Below are 19,115 nucleotides of genomic sequence, written 5' to 3'. Positions count from 1 at the left end.
AAAAAAAAAAAAAAAAAAAAAAATAAGAATACTTTAAAAGTACATGTTCAATCCCTTTAGAAGAACAATAGATTATTTTTATCTGTTTATTTTAAAGAAGTTCTGGAAATTTGTGGTGAATCATTATTGGTATATTTACTTGAAAGCTGCATTATCAAAATCTGTATATGAATAGTACATGGGCATGTTTTGTCTTGGGTTGGATTCTGCAGCAGCAGAGCTTCTGAGAGGGTCTGTCGAGGGATTGCTCTCAGAAGACACCTGTCATTGAGTGAGGGGAACAGGAGAAGGCAAGGAAAGAAGGCAGATACAAATTAAAAATTTCAGGAGCAGTCCAGACTCAGCCCGATCTCACCAGCAGCTCCGTACAGAGAATTGCACAGAGATGGCCCAGGGGATAGGGGGCTGCTTCCAGGCAGCACCTGTCAGCCAAGAGAAGTCCTCCAGAAAAGGGTCTGGGGGTGAGCTGTTAGCAGCCAATACTCTCAGCAGCTGGGGAGGGGTTTACCAACCTGGTATATATATTTGTCTCTCTCAGGACCTTCTTCAAATAAAAACATCCTCAGGCTATTGATGTGGCCCAGTGTCTATCCATAGCAGGTGCTCAATTAATAGCTAATGGGTGGGTAAATAAATGGATAGATGCTACAGGAAAGACACCGAAAACCAGATAATAAAAAATAGATAATAATAATAACTAGCATTTATAAAACATTTGCCATGTGCAGACACTATGCATGGATTATTTTTGTGAGGTAGGAACTGTTATTACCCCCCTTTTACGCCTGCAGAAACTGAGATGATGTGTTTTCCAGAGTCACATAGCTGGTGTGATATCAGAGCTCACACTCTTAACCTCTTCATTATACCAAATGCTCAGAAATGAGGAAGGTGGAATAGAGTATAACAAATATTGAAAACCACTGACCCTGGGTCATTCATAGCGTCACAGAATGGCTTCATTTTCCTTGTAAAAGATGGAACTACCAGCTGCACCTCCCTCCTTCTAAAAGGCCAGGCATATCAACTCCAAGATGGTGCTTGAATAAAATAAGAAATTCTAGAATCCTTGGAACATGCAGAGTGGTTGAAATATCTAGAAGATTCCCAGTCTTTTTGTCTCTGCTATGTGATAGATTAACCACTGAATAAGCACATTGATAATTATACTTTCTAAATTGGTTGTTTAGGTTTAGGCCTGGCTGCAGTTAAAAATATACCATGAATACTATTAGACGGCATGAGATTAAAATGGATGTTAATTATTTTTCCGTATTCCTCCAAGGAGCAAGTTTCCAGACTTAAACTCTCATGAATCTTATGGGGGAAATCCTCAAACACATTTGGGGCCGTTCTAATGAGTGGCTTTGCTCTTCTTCAGGGTAATTACTAGTTTGCTCTGTGCCGTTTATAAGCTAAGTGACTTAAAGTTTAAGCCACATCCCTCTGTAATTCACTTGACATGTTAAAGAAAAACTTAAAATAACACATTTTAAATGAATACTAATATTATCTTAAATTGAGATAAGTATCTGGCTACTTACAAATCTTTAAAAATTATGTATCTGAATTCTAAATAGAGAACTCGTATTGCCTTCTCTTCAGTGGGTGCTCAGGGGATTGTTTAACCCCCTCGGCTGTGGTCCAGCTGTGTTCATTGCGACCAGGGAAACGCAGAACCTGAATCTGCACATTCATAATCATGATTCTCACTTTCCTGACAAGACCGCTAAGTAGGTCATGATTTTATGCCAAAAGGAAATGGCCTTTTAGTGGCCAAAGGACTGTTTTTTATACTCCGTGGAAACCTGTTTTGGTGCTAGTATTAACGTCATTGCTGTAGTTTCTCATTCCAAATTTATTACTTTGCCCTCAATCTTCCATTCTTGCCTTTCCTACCAGGAAATAGTGATGGGACTTCTTTTTAAATATTTTAAAATTCAGGAAATCATTTTATATTACAGTTATTCCCAGCTTTGGGGGTAAACACAGAAATGTAGCCTAGTTCTTAGGGCATGATTTTTATGATACCTTATACTTCTTTTTGAGACAGAACTGTTGAGATCACAATTCATTTATTTATTCATTTACTCACTTACAGAACGTTTGGTCCAAAAAAGATTGTGGAAAAGTGAAAGTGAGGCACAGATTGGGATGATTTGTTGCTATTGTGGCTTTTATTTCCTTTATCAATGTTATAATGATATTTATAAAATAAATGTAAGCCAGGGAGATTTTTATTGATTTTTAAAAATTTTTATAGGTGTATAGTTGATTTACAACCAGGGAAATTTTTAAAAAGCAGAAGCAATGATGAGACCTAAGAAGTTGTCAGAAAGAGATGTAAATCATTTTAGACTTAAAAGAATTTATCCCATTTTAAATGCTTCCAGGAAATGTGATTCTACATAGACAACCATTTGCTACTCCCTAGTATAGTAATAGGTAACACTTTTTGAGATTTACTATGTGCCAAGCTCTACAGTAATAATGGATTCTCTTACTTAACCCTTTTAGCAGTCCACAACCATGTGATGTAGACACTATGGCTATCACCCTTCTATGGATGAGGAAAGAGGCTTAGAGAATCACAAAGTCACACAACTAGTAATGGTAGGGCTAGGATTTGAATCCAGGTCATCTAGCTTAAGAGTCTTTCTCTACACCTTATCATTTCCCTTGAGGGTTACCTGTGGTCAAAGCAAAACAATGAATTATTACTGACATTATTGAGAAACCTAATTCTCTAACCAGATAAAGAAATGTGTAGATCTGGCTGCATGTTTTCTGATTCCTAAATTGTTGTCAGATAAAGAAGAATATCTTTCTTAGATCTGGGGCAGCCACAAACCCAGACAAGAGTATTTATGGGTCCTAAATATTTGGGACTCAAATGCCCTCATCTCCTCTGACACTTTTTCTAATCCTCAAATCCCATCTATCCACACATCCTTCTTAATCCCCCTTTCCTCTCTGAAACCAATTAATCCTCCTTTCTCCTCTGATCTCCCATGTACATTTCTCTATAGCTCTGTGACTGTCTTTATTCTATACTAATGTTCAAGTGAATGTCCCCTCACTGGACTATGAATTATTCAAGGGCAAGAGTATTATTTTACCGAGCACTGAACCTCCAATGCATGGCATATAGTAGGTGCACAAGATGTGTTTTTAATGAATAAATTAATAAAAGTTTCCACACACTCAATAGTGTCATTTTCTCACTTACCTTTAATGGAGAGGACATTCATAACAGGCAAAAACGCAGTCTTCTTTATTCTACTATGTGATGCTGGAGTAAAACATCTTTGCATACCATACCCACAGCACATGTTAGGTACTCAAATATTTTTTGAGTAAATGAAAACCATCTATGAGAACCTTCCAATAGCTTGCAAGAGGTCTTGCAGGATGTGATAAATTTCCAAAATATCCTACAAAGTCACTTCATCATTTTGAAAAAGCTGATATATTTGCCTTTGCTTTTGTGTAATCAAAGCTGCCTTATTCTATGAGCCTGAAGGTTGCATTTGAAACTGACATTAGTTTTGGTTTTCTCAGGCTCAGCTTTTTGTCCTGAGGCTCTTAACAGATTCTCATTGGCTTTGGTCTCCACTGGCACGTCCCATGTGTACCATGTGGAATGCTGTCTATAAAATTTTGGAGAAGCCTGTTGCTTTGCAAATACTATGCACCTTTTATACCTTAGGTAAGCTTACCAGTTCCCAACCCCTTTAGGAGGAAGCTCACCATGTCCACGATGGCAGAGATAAATCATAAAGAGAAGCAGACTTGGCTGGAGACAGCTCAGAGGCTAATCACTTTTCAGAGGCTATGCTCATTTCATCTTTGAGGGAAGATGTATCTTCAAGTGTATCTGAAAATGAAAAAGAGGAATAATTAAACAAAAATTAGCCTCAAACAAACAAACAAAAGCGATGGAGAAGGTGAAACAGGACACACATGGACAAGCTTCCATGGGATGAGATAGAGGCATATTCTGCATCTGTATCCCCTTTTCACTCATCTTCTTCCTCTCTAGCCACCCACCTCAGCTACTGCCTGAAAGATCTATCAATACCATACTTACCCAACAGAATCAACCCAGGGCTACACATGATTTGAATTTGCTGAGGGCAAGATTGGTTGAGTGATATGTGGCCAATGGAATTTCTAGATGACCCACTTCAAAATTCAACAAATAAAATATAGATATTGCTTATGAACGACAAGTAATCTCTTTTTCTACATGTTGCTTCTAGTCAAAGGTCTAATGACTTTAGCAGAGGAATGTGACGAGTAACCATCCTTTTAGTTGAGTCAGCTAAAACCACATAAAATCAGCATCAGAAGAATTTATAGGGATTTTTTATCCATTTGCACATTAATTCCTCTCCTCTGTCCATGGACCGAAATATAAGTCCTATTATTATAAATCTGATTTCCATTCTCATAATTTTATTTTTCTTTCTTGCTTCATTTATATTTTTCCTAAAACTTGGAACAAAATAGCTGAATTATCCAAAGGGCCCAATGGCTGTTAAATTGTTAAATAATCCTCCATTCTTTTTTTTAATAACTTTTTACCATCAAACCATAGCCATCTTGTTAATAAGTTAATTACTCTGAAACAAAGACCAGATTGGTTTTTTGGGAACTTGGTACTAACCACATTATCACAAAGTACTAAACCTGGGGTTAGTGCATAAAGGAAAAAATGAGGATGGTTGTTTAAATGGCTCTGAAATTGGAAATGACCTTCAAACTAAAAATAAAGGGGAAAAAGACATATACACACTACCATGTATAAAATTGATAGCTAGTGGGAACCTGCTGTATAACACAGGGAGCTCAGCTCAGGGCTCTGTGGTGACCTAGATGGTAGGATGGGGGGTGGGGTGGGAGGGAGGTCCCAGAGGGAGGGGATATATGTATACATACAGCAGATTCACTTCGTTGCACAGCAGAAACTAACACAACATTGTAAAGCAACTACACTCCAATTAAAAAAAAAAGAAAAAGAAATGAATGTGGGATAACTAACTGCATAGGATTTATTCTTCACAGAGCTAAGTAGCTTAGTTCTTAAGAGCACACGGGTAGTAGAGTAAGACAAAAGTAAGACACACCTGAGTTCATACCCAAGCCCTGTTCTTCACCAGTTTTGACCTTATATAAGTATTACCTTTCTGAGCTAACTATTTCCTTGGGAGAGTGACACCTCGGGTTGTTCTGGGTGTTATTGAGATGTTTACAAAGTGCTTCGCCTATTGCCGGGCAGATAGTAAGTGCTTAATAAATGGTAACTACTGTTATGCCCATGAACTCATCTGTCACCTTCCTGTGGACACAGCCCAGCACACAGTTAGTACATGCACATGCCCAGGGATTTCTGGTAGAGGAAGCAGCTACCAGATCAAAAACCCCAAGAAAGCCGTCAAATAACTTCAGGAAGCAAGAAGGTGCATCACCACCCAATCCCTTCTCAGAAGGTGAATCCCAAAATTTTAAGGCAAAGTCACCTTCATTTTCTTCCAAGAAACTGTGGCTTTCATACCTTTATTCCTTGTCACTGAAAGAAATGCCCTTCCTTTCCTTTCTTCACTTCACTTAGTCTCACTTGTTCAGACTTTGACTCATGGATCAGCTTCTCCAGGAAGCCTTCTCTGACCCTCCCCTAACCCCACACTGCCCACCTGCACGGTCCCAACCCCCAGGACACCCCATGTACACCCCATCAAGGCCCTTCTTGCACGGAACTGTTATTAACGATTTACTTATCAGTTTCTCAACATAGACCCTAAACTCCATGAGGGCAAAGGCACTGCCATATTTGACTGAATTAAATTAAATTATTTCCCCAAAGTCATACTTATAATACTTCTTGTCCATGTCTCCAACGAGGGGAAACATTAGCATGATTCTTCTAAGAGCTATTTTATTATCCAGAACAATTGCTGGCTACTCCAATAAAATCTGTTTTCATCAGTGTTAAATGCCATCCTAAAGAAATTTGTATAGAGAGACACTCTCTCAGTACTGGTAACATAGAAAGTGTGTATTAACTCAAAAGGAATTTGATTTAAAATCCTAACTCTTTTTCTGCTTGTAAGCAACATGTTTCATTCTAAGGTCCCGTGTTGACATTGCAAGATACATTTCCCTTTGTTTTTCGTTTTCTGAGCTATCTCTTTGATTCCACTTGATCTCCACTAAATCTCCCATATAATTATGAACTGGCCACATTTGGCTAGGGTTGTTAAAGTCAACACCACTGGTGAGATATTTTTAAAAATAAAAGAATGAAGCATCTCAACTGGGAAAAAAAAAGGAAAGGAAAAAATTAGTAAAAGAAAGAATGAGCCTATCTTCCCGAGGCCTAAAATAGTCCCTAGTCACACATCTGGTGCTTTGGCAGCCAGTGGTTTTTTCAGGCTTCCAGGGTACCACTTAGGGCTCTACAGAGGAGACTTTTGAGCACTAGAGAGAACGGAGCCTGTAATTATGAAAGGTACCAAATGTCACAGGAGGCTGAAATTTGACTTCTGAGGCTCTTAACTAGTTTTAGTTTGGACGATTTCTTGGCAGAGGTTTAAATCTTTATGCCACCGCCTTGTAGTTTTATAAAGTCTCAAATTGCTGGAATGCTGGGAGGAGAGGAAAAAAAGAGAAAATAGGAAGGGAAAGGGTATTTTAATTAATTGAATTTTCTGGTTAATTGAGTCTGACAAGTATTTGTTGTCTAACCACTGGGCTCAGCACCCTGCTAGGTGCAGTAGAGAAAATATAGGAACCACGTGATGTGATTCTTGTCCACAGTGAGTATATCTTGCCTATTTTCCTCCATTTTCTTCCTGTAACCTTTCTTTATCAAATCTTTTCAAAGTATTTTAATCCTTGTTTGTGCCTTAATAATTACAGAAAACCTAACATGATTTAATCCTCTTTTCATGTATTTTCAGTACCCAGCGCATACCTGGGACAAAGTAGGTGCTCGATAAATCTTTACTGAGTTGAATTGCATCTTGTAGATCCATCCTGATCCTAAGACATATTCTAAAACTTTTCTTATCTGACAAAATCCACTGTATCAACCTATTTTCTGGGCTGCAGATCTATTTCTTTAATTAACTTCTGAGTGAGAAGCAACGCATCATTTAGTAGTATCATCTTAAAAATATATTAAATCCGTTCACGTGTACTAAAATAGGGGGTTTTTTCAGCTACACCTCCATTAGACTAATTACAGGTTCGATCTCTGGTCGGGGAACTAAGATCCTGCAAGCCACGCAGTACAGCCAAAAAAAAAAAAAAATGAGTTCCCTGGCCTAGTGGTTAGGATTCCGTGGTTTCACTGACAAGAGCCCGGGTTCAATCCCCGGTCAGGGAACTGATGCCACAAGGCTCAAGGCAAGGCCAAAAAGGATATATATGCCTTTTATATATATGCTGTCTGTGGCAACTTAATTTTACTTCACTTTTTTTCCAGCTTGAGATATAATTGACATATTACATTGTATAAGTTTCAGATATACAATGAGATGATTTGATACACATATACGTTGTGAAATGATTCCCACGATAAGGTTGTTAACACACCCATCACCTCACATGATTACAGTGTGTGTGTGTGCGCGCGCGTGTGTGTGTGTGTGTGTGTGGTGAGAACACTTAAGATCTACTCTCTTAGCAACTTTCTAGTATACGATACAGTATTGTTAACTGTAGTCACCATGTTGAATATTGGATCCACAGAATTTATTCATCTTATAATGGAAATGTGTACCCTTTGTCTGACATCTCCCCATTTCCTCCACCCCTTAGGCCCTGGCAACCACCATTCTACTCTCTTGTTTCTGGAGTTTGGCTTTTTTTTAAGATGACACATGGAGCAACTTAACCTGAAAATTGTCCTCTCATAGTGTCAACAGATCCATGAGCAAAATATTGAGCACTTGATGTCAGTTCATTATCTGGACATTGCTCAGTCTGAGGATGTCTGCTCTAGAGCTCCACTTCAGCCTGCAAAGTATTAAAAATCAGCTACTGTAGCCACATACCATTCAGCTCAAAAATTGTTCCAGACCCAGTTTCCACCACCAACTTGGATTCTTTAAGCTTTGACTTTTCCCAGCAACCTTCTGCAAGTCCTGAGACCTAGTCTCTCCCCTCTTATTGCAGGCGGTCTGGCTTTGGATCCACCATCCCCTAATGAGACAACCAGAGTAAGGAGCTCTGGGAAAGGGGTCTGGAATGTTGCCCCGCAATCGGGGGCAGGGCTGAAGCCCTGGCTGGGATGTGAGGAGGATCATCTGAGCCAAGGCTGCGCCTCAGGTGCTGGTGGATAGGGAACCCCTGGGGCAAACCCAGAGCAGCTTCTATAGGAAGTGCTAGACTGAAAATGGACCCAGACCAGAAATCTACTCTCCAACCCCAGAGAGGCTCTTAGAAGGAGGGTAGGCCTACTCTTTCTTTGATTACTGAGGAAGGATTGAGTGGTAATGAGAGGAGAAAAACAGAATCCACGCTAGATGACTTCAGTCCTCTTAACAAAGTAAAGGGCAGGGTTGTTTAAGTTGTAGAAGGCTACTGGGGAAGGTACAACTAGAGTCAACAGTAGACAAAGAGGATGGAGAAGCAGTAGCCAACTTCCCTGTGAAATTGATAACTTTAAGCTAAAGACCACGAGAGAGAGCTTTATTTGGAGTTGGGACATCTTCTGCCTCTTGCGGTCAGCTTTGCCTGTCCTTGCTCCTTCCGATGTTCCTGGCCAGCCTGCAGAGAGGTTCTTCTGCCAACAGACACATGCATCTGGCAGGATACACATATTATACAGAGAAATAAAATCACCTACTATGGCCTCAAAATGGAAAACAAGATCAAGAATATTTGAGTATATTGCATCTGGACCTGGCTTGGCTTGGCTTCAGTCTGTCCTGAGTACTCCTTTAGGGCTCTCACTCTGGTTTGTTCTGCAAGAGCCCAGCTAAGATCTATGGCTGCCCCATGGAGCTGAGAGCTGATCCTGACAGCCTTGGCAGTTCGACGTAGACAGATGTGGATTCGGATCCTGGTTCCACCACCTACATGATTTGGCTTTCCCAGACAGAATGCGGTCCCTACCCACCCCACCCCCAACCAAATCTACTTCGATGCTTCTCTTCAAATTTTGTTTTTAATTATGAAGCTTTAGAAACACAGTTCTGCAGAATAATATAAACTGTGATTACTCCATCTCTCATAACTACAGATTTCACTCCCGGGACCACAAGTTTTTTAATGATCACTATTTTAGTGCAAACTCCAATTTTTGTTGGAGGAAAACAAAGTACTGTAAAGAGGACACCAACCAATCAATTCTTTAGAAGGAAGTCTCAAGACATATAAAAGAAAAGATTTGAAGGGCCAGTGTTTTGCATGTTGAAGGATCTCCAGTACCAAATGATGAAAACCATTTGGTAGAAAGCATACTTAGTTGAAATCCCTTGCAGGACACCGGGGAGAAGTAAAATGTTGAAGAAGCTGGTATGATGCTCAGAGAATGATACTTATGGGATATATAAAACTGAGACAATACTAATAACAGAGCCAATTTATTTCCTTTTCAAATGTTGATGCAGAGAAAATATAGGAGACAGAGCTAAGTTTAATGAAAGTGGAATCTAGAAAGACTGAACTGTTATCCTCCCTTTCGAGTCCTTTTAGGATATTTTATACACCTAACATTCTCAGCTAGCAGAGCTAAGAATACAGAATGCCTTGTCTCTGTGGAGAAGATCTGGGCAGCCTCTTGCAGTCTGAAAATCAGAGCCAAAAGAAAACAAACGAGAACTCATTTCTGCCATTAAAATTGCAAACTGTCATTGTTGCTTTCTCCTCAGATGGTGCCTAATTCTGCTCAATCTACTATAATTTCCTTTCCTAATCTAGATATATTTTGTATGATTTTGAAAGCTGTTACAACATTTGTTATTCAACTTAAAACATGTTGTGAGTGAACTGGGGAATTTGGTAAGCATCTCATTTTGAAATTTCCAGTTGACCTCCCCAGCCCTCTTACATTATATGACATAAAACAAATCATACAGACTGTGTCCTCTGCGAGGTCTTTCCCTCAGAATAAGAAAAGAGGTTTGCTAAGATTGCTAGATATTAAATAACGATCACCAAAAAGATAAAGGGCCCACCTAATCACAGAATTTCAGAGCTGGGAACAACCTCGGACATCATCTGGCCTAGTGGCATACAGTTACATCTGCCCCCAAAGCTCGTTTCTGACCCACGAGATCTATAGAAACTGTTATTTCTAGAACCTTCGTCACCCTATACCTATGCTACCCCTGCAGTATTATCACTTCTACTATCCTCTGTATTTTGAAGTTTACAGCACGGGTTCTTGCAGGTCAAAATCAGAGAGAGAGAGAGAAGGAGAGAGAAGGAAGGAAGGAAGGAAGGAAGGAAGGGAGGGAGGGAGGGAGGAAGGGAGGGAGGGAGGGAGGGAGGGATGGAGGGAGAAAGGAAAGGAAGGAGATCATTTCTACTTGAGTTTCTAAACACTATTTAGAAACCCAAAAACTGAGAATGCTTTGGTGTAGATGAGGGTTTCTCAATTTCAGCACTATTGACATTTTAGACTGGATAATTCTCCATTGTGAGAGGGCTGTCCTGTGTACTGTAAGATAGTTAGCAGCGCCCCTAGACAGTAGCCTCCCCCCTTCCAGTTGTGACAACCAAAAATATCTACCAGCATTGCCAAATATTAGGGCAGGGGTGGGAGGGGTGGACAAAATTATTCCTGGTTGAGAACCACGGATGTGTACGGTTTGTGCAAAAACAGATAGTAAGTAAAAAGTCTGATGATTGAAAAGCCACTTCTCTACTCACCATACACACAAGCTCTCCATCACTGAGTGTTACCATTTTGTAAACATCTTTGTCCATTAAGTGGCAGTTGTCCTGAGAGTACTCAATCAGAATGCTCTCCAAGGTCCGTATGCCACATAATTTGCCAAACGACTAGAGACAAGAGTCCCATGCTAGTCCTGGAGCTGTCAAAGTGGGATGTTACAGAAAATAAGGAAGTCTAGGTTAACTTCTGTGGTCCTGATGCAAGAGTCAGTGGGTTTCAGCAACATCTGTATAATCCCAGATTTGAGTTGGCTGTGTGGGTGTCATCTTCCTTCCTTGGGGCTCCTTGTTCGTAGTCCAATCACTTAAGAGTGGTCAGTTGAAGAATCTACCTAGGACATAGTAGATACTCAGCAAATAATTGTTGAATGCTTTCATGAATGATGTTTTACTTTTTGCATTTTGCCTTTTGGATTGGACAATTAAGTACTTTATTCTGCCAGAGCTAAACATATCCTTGTTCAAATCAATTGGAGGATAGAATATCTCCTAGAAAATCTCAAAGTCAGTTGTATTCCTTATTACACAATCCCCAAGTTTAAAAAAAAAGTGTATGCGTGTGTGTGTGTGTGTGTGTGTGTGTGTGTGTAGCATACACACGCCTTGTTCAAAGTACGGAAGCAATCAAAGGTCTATAGAACATACTCCCTCAGCCTTAAGGAGGAAAAAGAAGGACTGCAGTTATGCCAGGCTCTGTATTGGGGTATTAAATACACCATCTCTTTAGTCCTCACAATAATCACATTGTATATATGCTAAGAACAGGGAAATAAGTTGTTCAAGATCAGACTGCTGCTACAGGGAAAGCAGAAATTCAAATCAAGCTCTGGTTGAGTTTTAAGCTGCCTAAGCCAGTTTACAAGCTTCCCCTGACTCACTTGGCCCATGTGCCCTGGGCCTCGGTCACTTGTTGAATGGAGAGCTGTCCACCGATGCCCTGCCTTCCAGTGTGGCTGACGGACCCAGCCAGCCTCTTAAGGATGAAGGCTGGGCTTCATCGTCCCCAGCCTGGTGGGAGCCTGTGCAGAGATGGCTCCCAGGCCCAACCAGACCAGACCTGCAGGGGGTTGGGCACCTTCCAGCACGTCTAGATCCAGATGCTTTGCCACTCCCTGGGGCATGGGATCTGGCTTCCCAGGGGCTGCCCCGGGGTCTAGGAAGCACAACCAAGAGGTGGGGGGACTTAACTTCATAAGGAAAACTTGGACCAGTGGAAGCAGGAAACTGAAAGGACAGCATATAAATGCCTCTCCCTACCTCCCTCCCCAGACTGTTCTGAGATGTACTGGTTCCATTTAGCCTTTCTGGAGACCAGCTGTGACTTTGTGAAGCTGGGGCCCAGATCAGTAACATGCCACCTTACATTTGTTTTGCTTCCTTCTTTGTCTCACTTCCCTTTTTCTTTCCAACTTACTGCCCTGGGGTTACATGCATACGCGCACCCCCAATAAAGTGTTAACCTATAAGTTTTGCCTTAGGTTCTGTTTTCTGGGGAACTATGGCTAAAACACAAGCTTATGCTTTTTTATTTATAAAATGATATGCTGCCACCCATCTTTCAAAAGCCCAAGAAAAAAATAAAAAGAAACCCCCTCTTAGTAGAACTTACCCCTTACTGATGATAGCTGACAGACATTTTGAAAGGAAAAAAACCAGCCATGGTCTATGGGTGTGGGAAGCAGTGCATTAAGGTGGCACTAATCTTGCCTTGGTGGTCCCCTCGTATCTGCCCTAACCACCATCTGCTTTTCTCGCCCTTGCGTTTAGACAAAAGGGCTGTGTTAACACTCATTTGAGAAGCAGGGCTATATTTGTCTGACTATGATGGTCACATGTAGCCTGATAGGATGGAAAGTGTCAGTCATCCTAAGTGCAATTCCTACCTCTCCTGCTTGTTAGCTGTTTGACTTGAGAAAGCCATAATATCTGAGTAGGTATTTCCTCACCTGTAAGATGGAAACAAGACGATGTGCCTCACCTTTCCCGTGGGCTGATGTGGCATAGTGAAAGTACTTTAAAGCACCATACGATGAGCTTTAACTGTGTAAGGGGAGATTAGGTAATAACTTCCTAATTTAGGCTTCTAAATTCCTCTCACTAAAAATAATGAAGCACTTCAGTAGGAAAATATAAAGGAATAAATCACTTAAATCTTTTCAAATATCTTCAAGATAATAATTAACATTAAAAACCAAGACGGAATAAAAGAGACTGTATTTTCCCTCCCATGAAACAAACAGAAATAAATTAACAGAAAATATATATTAAAAAAAAAAAACCAATTTTAAGACCCTGGACGTCAGACAATGAGGTGATTCCCTGAGAGAAAGGAAGTAAATGTGGTGGGCCCTGCGATTGCCCCCAGCTTATTACTGGAGACTTTCCAGCTACAGTGCAGGGAGAACGAAGCCTTGTGGAGATGGGTAGACTCCAAGAGTTGAGGAAATGGAGCTGAGAGTGCAAGAGACCCAAGGTGGCTGGATTGCAGAGGACAGAGTACCAGAGATGCACAGAGAGAGAACTCTGGAGATCTGCAGAGGGTTCCCCTCCAGCATCCAGCAGAGTACTAATCAGGGCATGCATATGAGCAAACTGCCCAAAGTTGAGGGAAAAACCACCCAAAAGGATCAGCAGGATCAGTAGCTGGGGCTCACACCAGCCTGAGAAGAGTGCCTGTTTCTACAGCCAGACTGGAAAGTCCCTTAATTCACAAGGAAATGGGTAGAGTACTTCAAAGTGTCTTGCCTCAACAGGGAGGAATGATTAACCCTAAACTAAACACTGCTCTGGTCCAGTCCAACAAATCTTAAACACAAGACCTGAAAGGATCAAGTTGTTTCCAAGTAACTAAACTGCATTCCACAATAAAGCTCAAGAATATAGAAATACAAAAACACCTACCATCCAACGTGGTCAAATTGTCAATGCCCGGCATCCAATAAAAAATTAACAGGCATGCAAAGAAACAGGAAAATATGCCCCATAATAATGGGGGAAATCAATCAAAACCAACTCAGTTGTAGGAATTAGTAGACAAGGATATTAGAAGTTATTATAATTGTATTTAATGTGTTTAAAACCTTAAATAGAAACATAGATATTTTTAAAGACTCAAATCAAACATCTATGGATAAAAACTACAATGTCCAATATGAAGGATACCCAGGATGGAATTAGTAGTATATCCATACAATGGAATACTACTCAGCAATGAAAAGGAATAAACTTGATAAATCTCAAAATAATTGTGCAGAGTGAAAGAATCCAGACAAAAATATTTCATGTTGTACAATTCCTTTTACATGAAATTCTAGAAGATGCAAAGTAATCTCTAGTCACAGAAAACATACCAATGATTACCTGACAGGGGGGGCAGGAGGAAGGGATTCCCAAGGGGCACGAGGAAACTTTGGGGGGAGGTGACGGAGATGTTCACTATTTTGATTTTTATCATGGTTTCACAGGTGTATACAGATGTCAAAGCTTATCATTTTGTACACTTTAAATACATGCAGTTTATTGTATATCAGTTATAACTCAGTAAGCCTATTTAAAAAAACCAAAGAGACAAAAGTGTATTTCTAAAAACCACTGAGGGACTTCCCTGGTGGTCCAGTGGCTAAGACTCCACACTCCCAGTGCAGGGGGCCCTGGTTCAATCCCTGGTCAGGGAACTAGATCTCACATGCTGCAACTAAGAGTTCACATGCCACAACTAAAGACCCCGCACGCAGCAGTGAAGATCCCACGTGCTGCAACTAGGACCCAGCACAGCCAAATAAATAAATATTTAAAAACCACTGAACAACTTGAGAAATAGAGGATTTATAAATGTAACCACATTTTTAATATTTAAAATTTTGTAAATTTTAGAGAATGGTAAAATATTTGAATCCATAATTTTTGTTACATCTAAACCTATAGTGTCTGTAGACTATACCTATAGAATAGCATCTATAATATTTGTATAGTAGCTACAATTTGGTTTGAGGGGTCTCTTTTTTCTTTTTTTAACAATAAATTAGAAAATCTATCCCCATGTTGTTTAGAAATATTTTTTCATGAAGGAGGCGGCGGCGGGGAGGATTTCAAAACAAAACTAAGAGCCAGAAAAGCACAAGTTATGGGTTTTTCCAAAGCTTGTTTTAGAAATTAAGAAAATTCTACACAATTTTCTTAACCGTGAGTGACTGTGCACTTACTCCCTAACACCCCTCTCTGTTTGATATGAGGTCCGGGCTTGAAAAACCCTCTAAATATCTGATTAAAGACTCAGTTCCTGTTGTCCTGTTTCATTAGAGATACAGTTGTGTGATGCATGTTCATTAGATTTTGGAATGAATTAATTTATGTATCCTCACGTTCCCAACTTGTCTGTCCTGATTTCTCCCAGTTTGATGCCGACCGAGACGAGGATGAGGTGTTCTATGACATCAGCATGGCAGTTGACAGCAAGTTATTTCCAAACAAAGAGGCTGCAGCAGGTAAGTCACTGTGTCCTTTGGGCTGCAGTATACCCTGATCCCCTGCCAAGCGTCTAGGGCTTTGTAGTAATGTTGGAGCTCAACAAACTGCCGTAAGGTCCTAAGGATGATGTTGTCCTCAGGTCTTTACACCTTCTGGTTTAAAAATAAAGGCACAGGGCTTCCCTGGTGGCGCAGTGGTTGCGCGTCCGCCTGCCAATGCAGGGGAACCGGGTTCGCGACCCGGTCTGGGAGGATCCCACATGCCACGGAGCGGCTGGGCCCGTGAGCCATGGCCGCTGAGCCTGCGCGTCCGGAGCCTGGGCTCCGCAACGGGAGAGGCCACAACAGAGGGAGGCCCGTATACCACAAAAAAAAAATAAATAAAAAAAATTAAAAAAAATAAAGGCACAAAACGACATGGAAAAGATCCATACATCTGGCTCTTAACAGTTACTGCCTTTCTTCCAGTCATTGAAAGTGCAGATTAGCAGGCAGTCACAATGTAGCAAAGGACCTCTGTTACTATAATTTTAAAAAACTGGTCTAACCCACAATTTGTGCAACAATAAAAGTTACAGTTTCTCCAGAACTCCCTGACTCATACATGTCTCTCCTGTGCCACCTGGGGAAAGCCTCCTCTTTGGTGTGATAGCTGCTCCCATCCTGACCCACAGCCCCTGTTGTGGCCCTGCCCCTTCTCTTCCTATGTCTAGAAGTTTGACGTTGGACAATCGTGCAGGGTAATCATACCCCTTTAAGTAGGCGGTACTCACATTTCTGTCCTTGACCCTTCTCTCACTCTCTTTTACTCTTTCTCTGGGTCAGCTCCTTGTCTGTCCTGGTTTCAACCATCAATTCTACGTGGATGACTCTCAAATCTTTCTCAGTCCTCACCTTTCTTCTCAGTTATGGCCTCAGTGAATAAAGACCAAAAGTTCCAGGCCTGTAAAGAAAAAGGCTGAACACCTAAAAGTTTGAAGCTGCATTTGAAGCTCACTGCGAGTAGGTTCGAAGAAAGACAGAGTTTTTTAAAAGGCAGTAGTCTTTCTGGACAGACCCGCAGAGCACAGACAGCTGACGTAAACTCACCTGCCTCATTTTCCAGTGATATTTACAGAAAGATGGCCTATTGCAGGACAAGAAGGAGTGTTGAGAAGCATGTAAGATCATGTAAACAGAAGTACCACTGCTCTGAAAACTGCCGTGACACCTGTGCTTTTATTTTAATGATTCATTTAGAACATTCATTTAGACCTCTAACAACAAATATCTATCGGCTAGATACCCTCAGTTTCCAAACAGTGGAGCAGAGGAGAAGATTTAAGCCGCCCCTCCTTTAGAACTCCCAGCACTTTATGGCTCTCAAGTAGCATTTCTCCAAAGTAGCCTCGTCCTATAGTGATGTAGCTGGGCTGGCTTGTGTGCAATTCAGTAAACTGTGTCTTTGTCCTCTTCATGTCCCCTTGGTAGAGTGCACGGTGCCTGGCCCATAGCAGAGGTTTCCAGGAGACCACTCCTTCCTCTCTACAACTCCGAGCTTATGAACAGAGGGGTCTGTGCTCACAGCCTCAACTCCCCCTAGCTCCCTTCCACTTCCAAGACCCCTGAAAACTGGGTTCTGCTCCAGCCTTAAAGTAAACCTGTTCTATCTGTAACAGCCCTGGTGAGCGAAGGGAACCCTGGAGGGCTTGTGGGAAACCAGAAATAAGCCATACCTCCCCTTCCAGAGGCAGCCACTTCACAGCCCCAGGTTACTGTGCCATTAAGGAATGGGCCAGTGTTGCTGTATCCTTCTCTCTTTCCAGAGAAAACAGAAACCTGCACCAGCAGGTGAAATCTCCCGGCTTGTAAATGTTGGTGACTCAGTCAATTAAACAAGCCATGTCCGTGGCCTCTGCTCTGTGACTCGGGAGCCGCCAGGTTTTCTCCCTTGGCTCTTCCCTTCTCCTGAATCCTCTCTCTGCAGAATCTCAGCTGCCCCACTGCTCCCATATCACCTCCACGTGAATAGCTTTCAATTCCTTTAAATTTTTTACATAAAAATCGTATATTTTTAAGATGTACTACACGATGATTTGATTTGTGAAATGATTACTACAGTCCAGCTAATTAACATACTTCATATAGTTACCATTCTTCTGTGTTTGATGAATGAGCATCTGAAACATATTCTCTTAGCAATTTTCCAGTATTCAATACACATTATGAAGTGTCGTCACCTTGCTGTGCATCGGATCTCTAGGCATATTCTTCCTACGTAACTGCAACTTTGTACCCTTTGGTCAAAATCTCCCCATTTCCCCCACCTGGGTGTCTGTGGCAACCACCATTCTACTCTCTGCCTCTATGTATTTGACATTTTTAGGTTCCGCATGCAAGGGGGATCACGCCGTTTTTCTCTTTTAAGAGAGCCAGGCAAAAGTGTCCCTGCCCTCACACCTCACACCGATCATGGATCGTCGTTCCTCAGAGACACCTTGGGAGTCCAGGCCTCCTTCACTATCCCTAGCGAACTCATCGAAGCCTTTGTCATTCCTGGCCCGGCCCGGCCGTCTGTTAGGAATCCTGTTGCTGCCATAGGGATCCTCCCAGAATGCAGCTCTGATCACCTGACAAAAACCAAAACAAAGCAAAACCTTCCATGACTTTCCTGCAGGCTGAGCACCAGGGTTCTTACCGTGACAAAAATATCCTTAGCTTTCCTGCAGTGGTCCTGTCCCTGTCAGAGCGTCACCTCTCCCCTCCCTCACACCAGCTTCCTCCAGCTCCTGAATGCCTCAGGTACCTTCCCGCCTCTGGCCATTTGCACAAAGTACTTGGAACCACCTATCTCCATTTGCATCGCTCTACTCTCTCACTTCTTCATCCCGTCCTTCACCTGGCCCGGCAGCGTGATTTCCTCAAGGAAACGTTCTCAGACCCCATCCCAGACTACATCCCTGTGTAGTGCTCTGCCCTTTACCTTCAGGGCATTCATCGCAACTGTGATTATATAATTAGGTATAGGATTGTTTGTTAAAAATCTATTTCCTTTACAAGAGTGCAAGACTTCATGAAGACAGAGAGTATATGTGAGCGTTGGTTTGAAACCCGGTATGAATGTCATGCGAGATGCCACATTAGCCCTTTCTCTTCTAGCTGGCCACCTCCGCTGGGCTACTCACCTGGGCCTGTCACCTCACAGCCACACCAAATTTCCTTTGGCTTCAGAGCAGAGTGTGCATTTGCTTGCCTCCAGGCCAGAGAATGCCAGCCCCTGAACCTCTGCACCCTGTCTGTGGTGTTTCCTCCTCCATGGAGCCCTCCAGTAATACTTCTAGCAGTCATCTGCCTACATCACTCAGTGTCTCTGGGCCTCAGTGTCCCCATCTATAAGAAAAGAATATTAGCGCTACCTCATAGGACAGTTGTGAAGAGTAAATGGCTTATGTGTATAAAGCATGCGGCTGTCCCATTAAAAAGGTTAAGTATAGGTTAGTATCTTTGCTGAGGATTTGAGGGGTCGCAGGGAGAGACCACATCTTATGCAGCACAGCCTTTCCCCGTTTTCCTAGGTTGACTTCTACCCTCTTCTCCCTCTCTTCCTCCCTTCCCCCACCGCTGTCATGGAGTAACTAAAAAAAAAAAAAAAAATCCCCCCTTCTCTTCTCACCCAGAACAGTCCCCTAACACCCAGTTCCCTCGAGGAGCTTCCTTCTAGTCCCAAGTACTGCCAGGATATATATATATATATATATATAT

General features: G+C 41.7%; 1 protein-coding gene across 1 annotated transcript in view; it reads left to right on the top strand.

Annotated features, from left to right (window-relative positions):
- AK5 (adenylate kinase 5) overlaps positions 1 to 19,115 on the top strand; it is a 244,602-nt gene that overhangs the window by 113,384 nt on the left and 112,103 nt on the right. Inside the window, exon 7 of the mRNA XM_007111492.2 lies at positions 15,302 to 15,392. Within this exon, the coding sequence (XP_007111554.1) occupies positions 15,302 to 15,392 (91 nt within the window). The remainder of the gene's footprint in view (positions 1 to 15,301; positions 15,393 to 19,115) is intronic.

Source organism: Physeter macrocephalus, chromosome 4 (assembly GCF_002837175.3).
Source record: "Physeter macrocephalus isolate SW-GA chromosome 4, ASM283717v5, whole genome shotgun sequence".
Classification (NCBI taxonomy): Eukaryota; Metazoa; Chordata; class Mammalia; order Artiodactyla; family Physeteridae; genus Physeter; species Physeter macrocephalus.
This window is presented reverse-complemented; position numbering and strand designations above follow the sequence as displayed.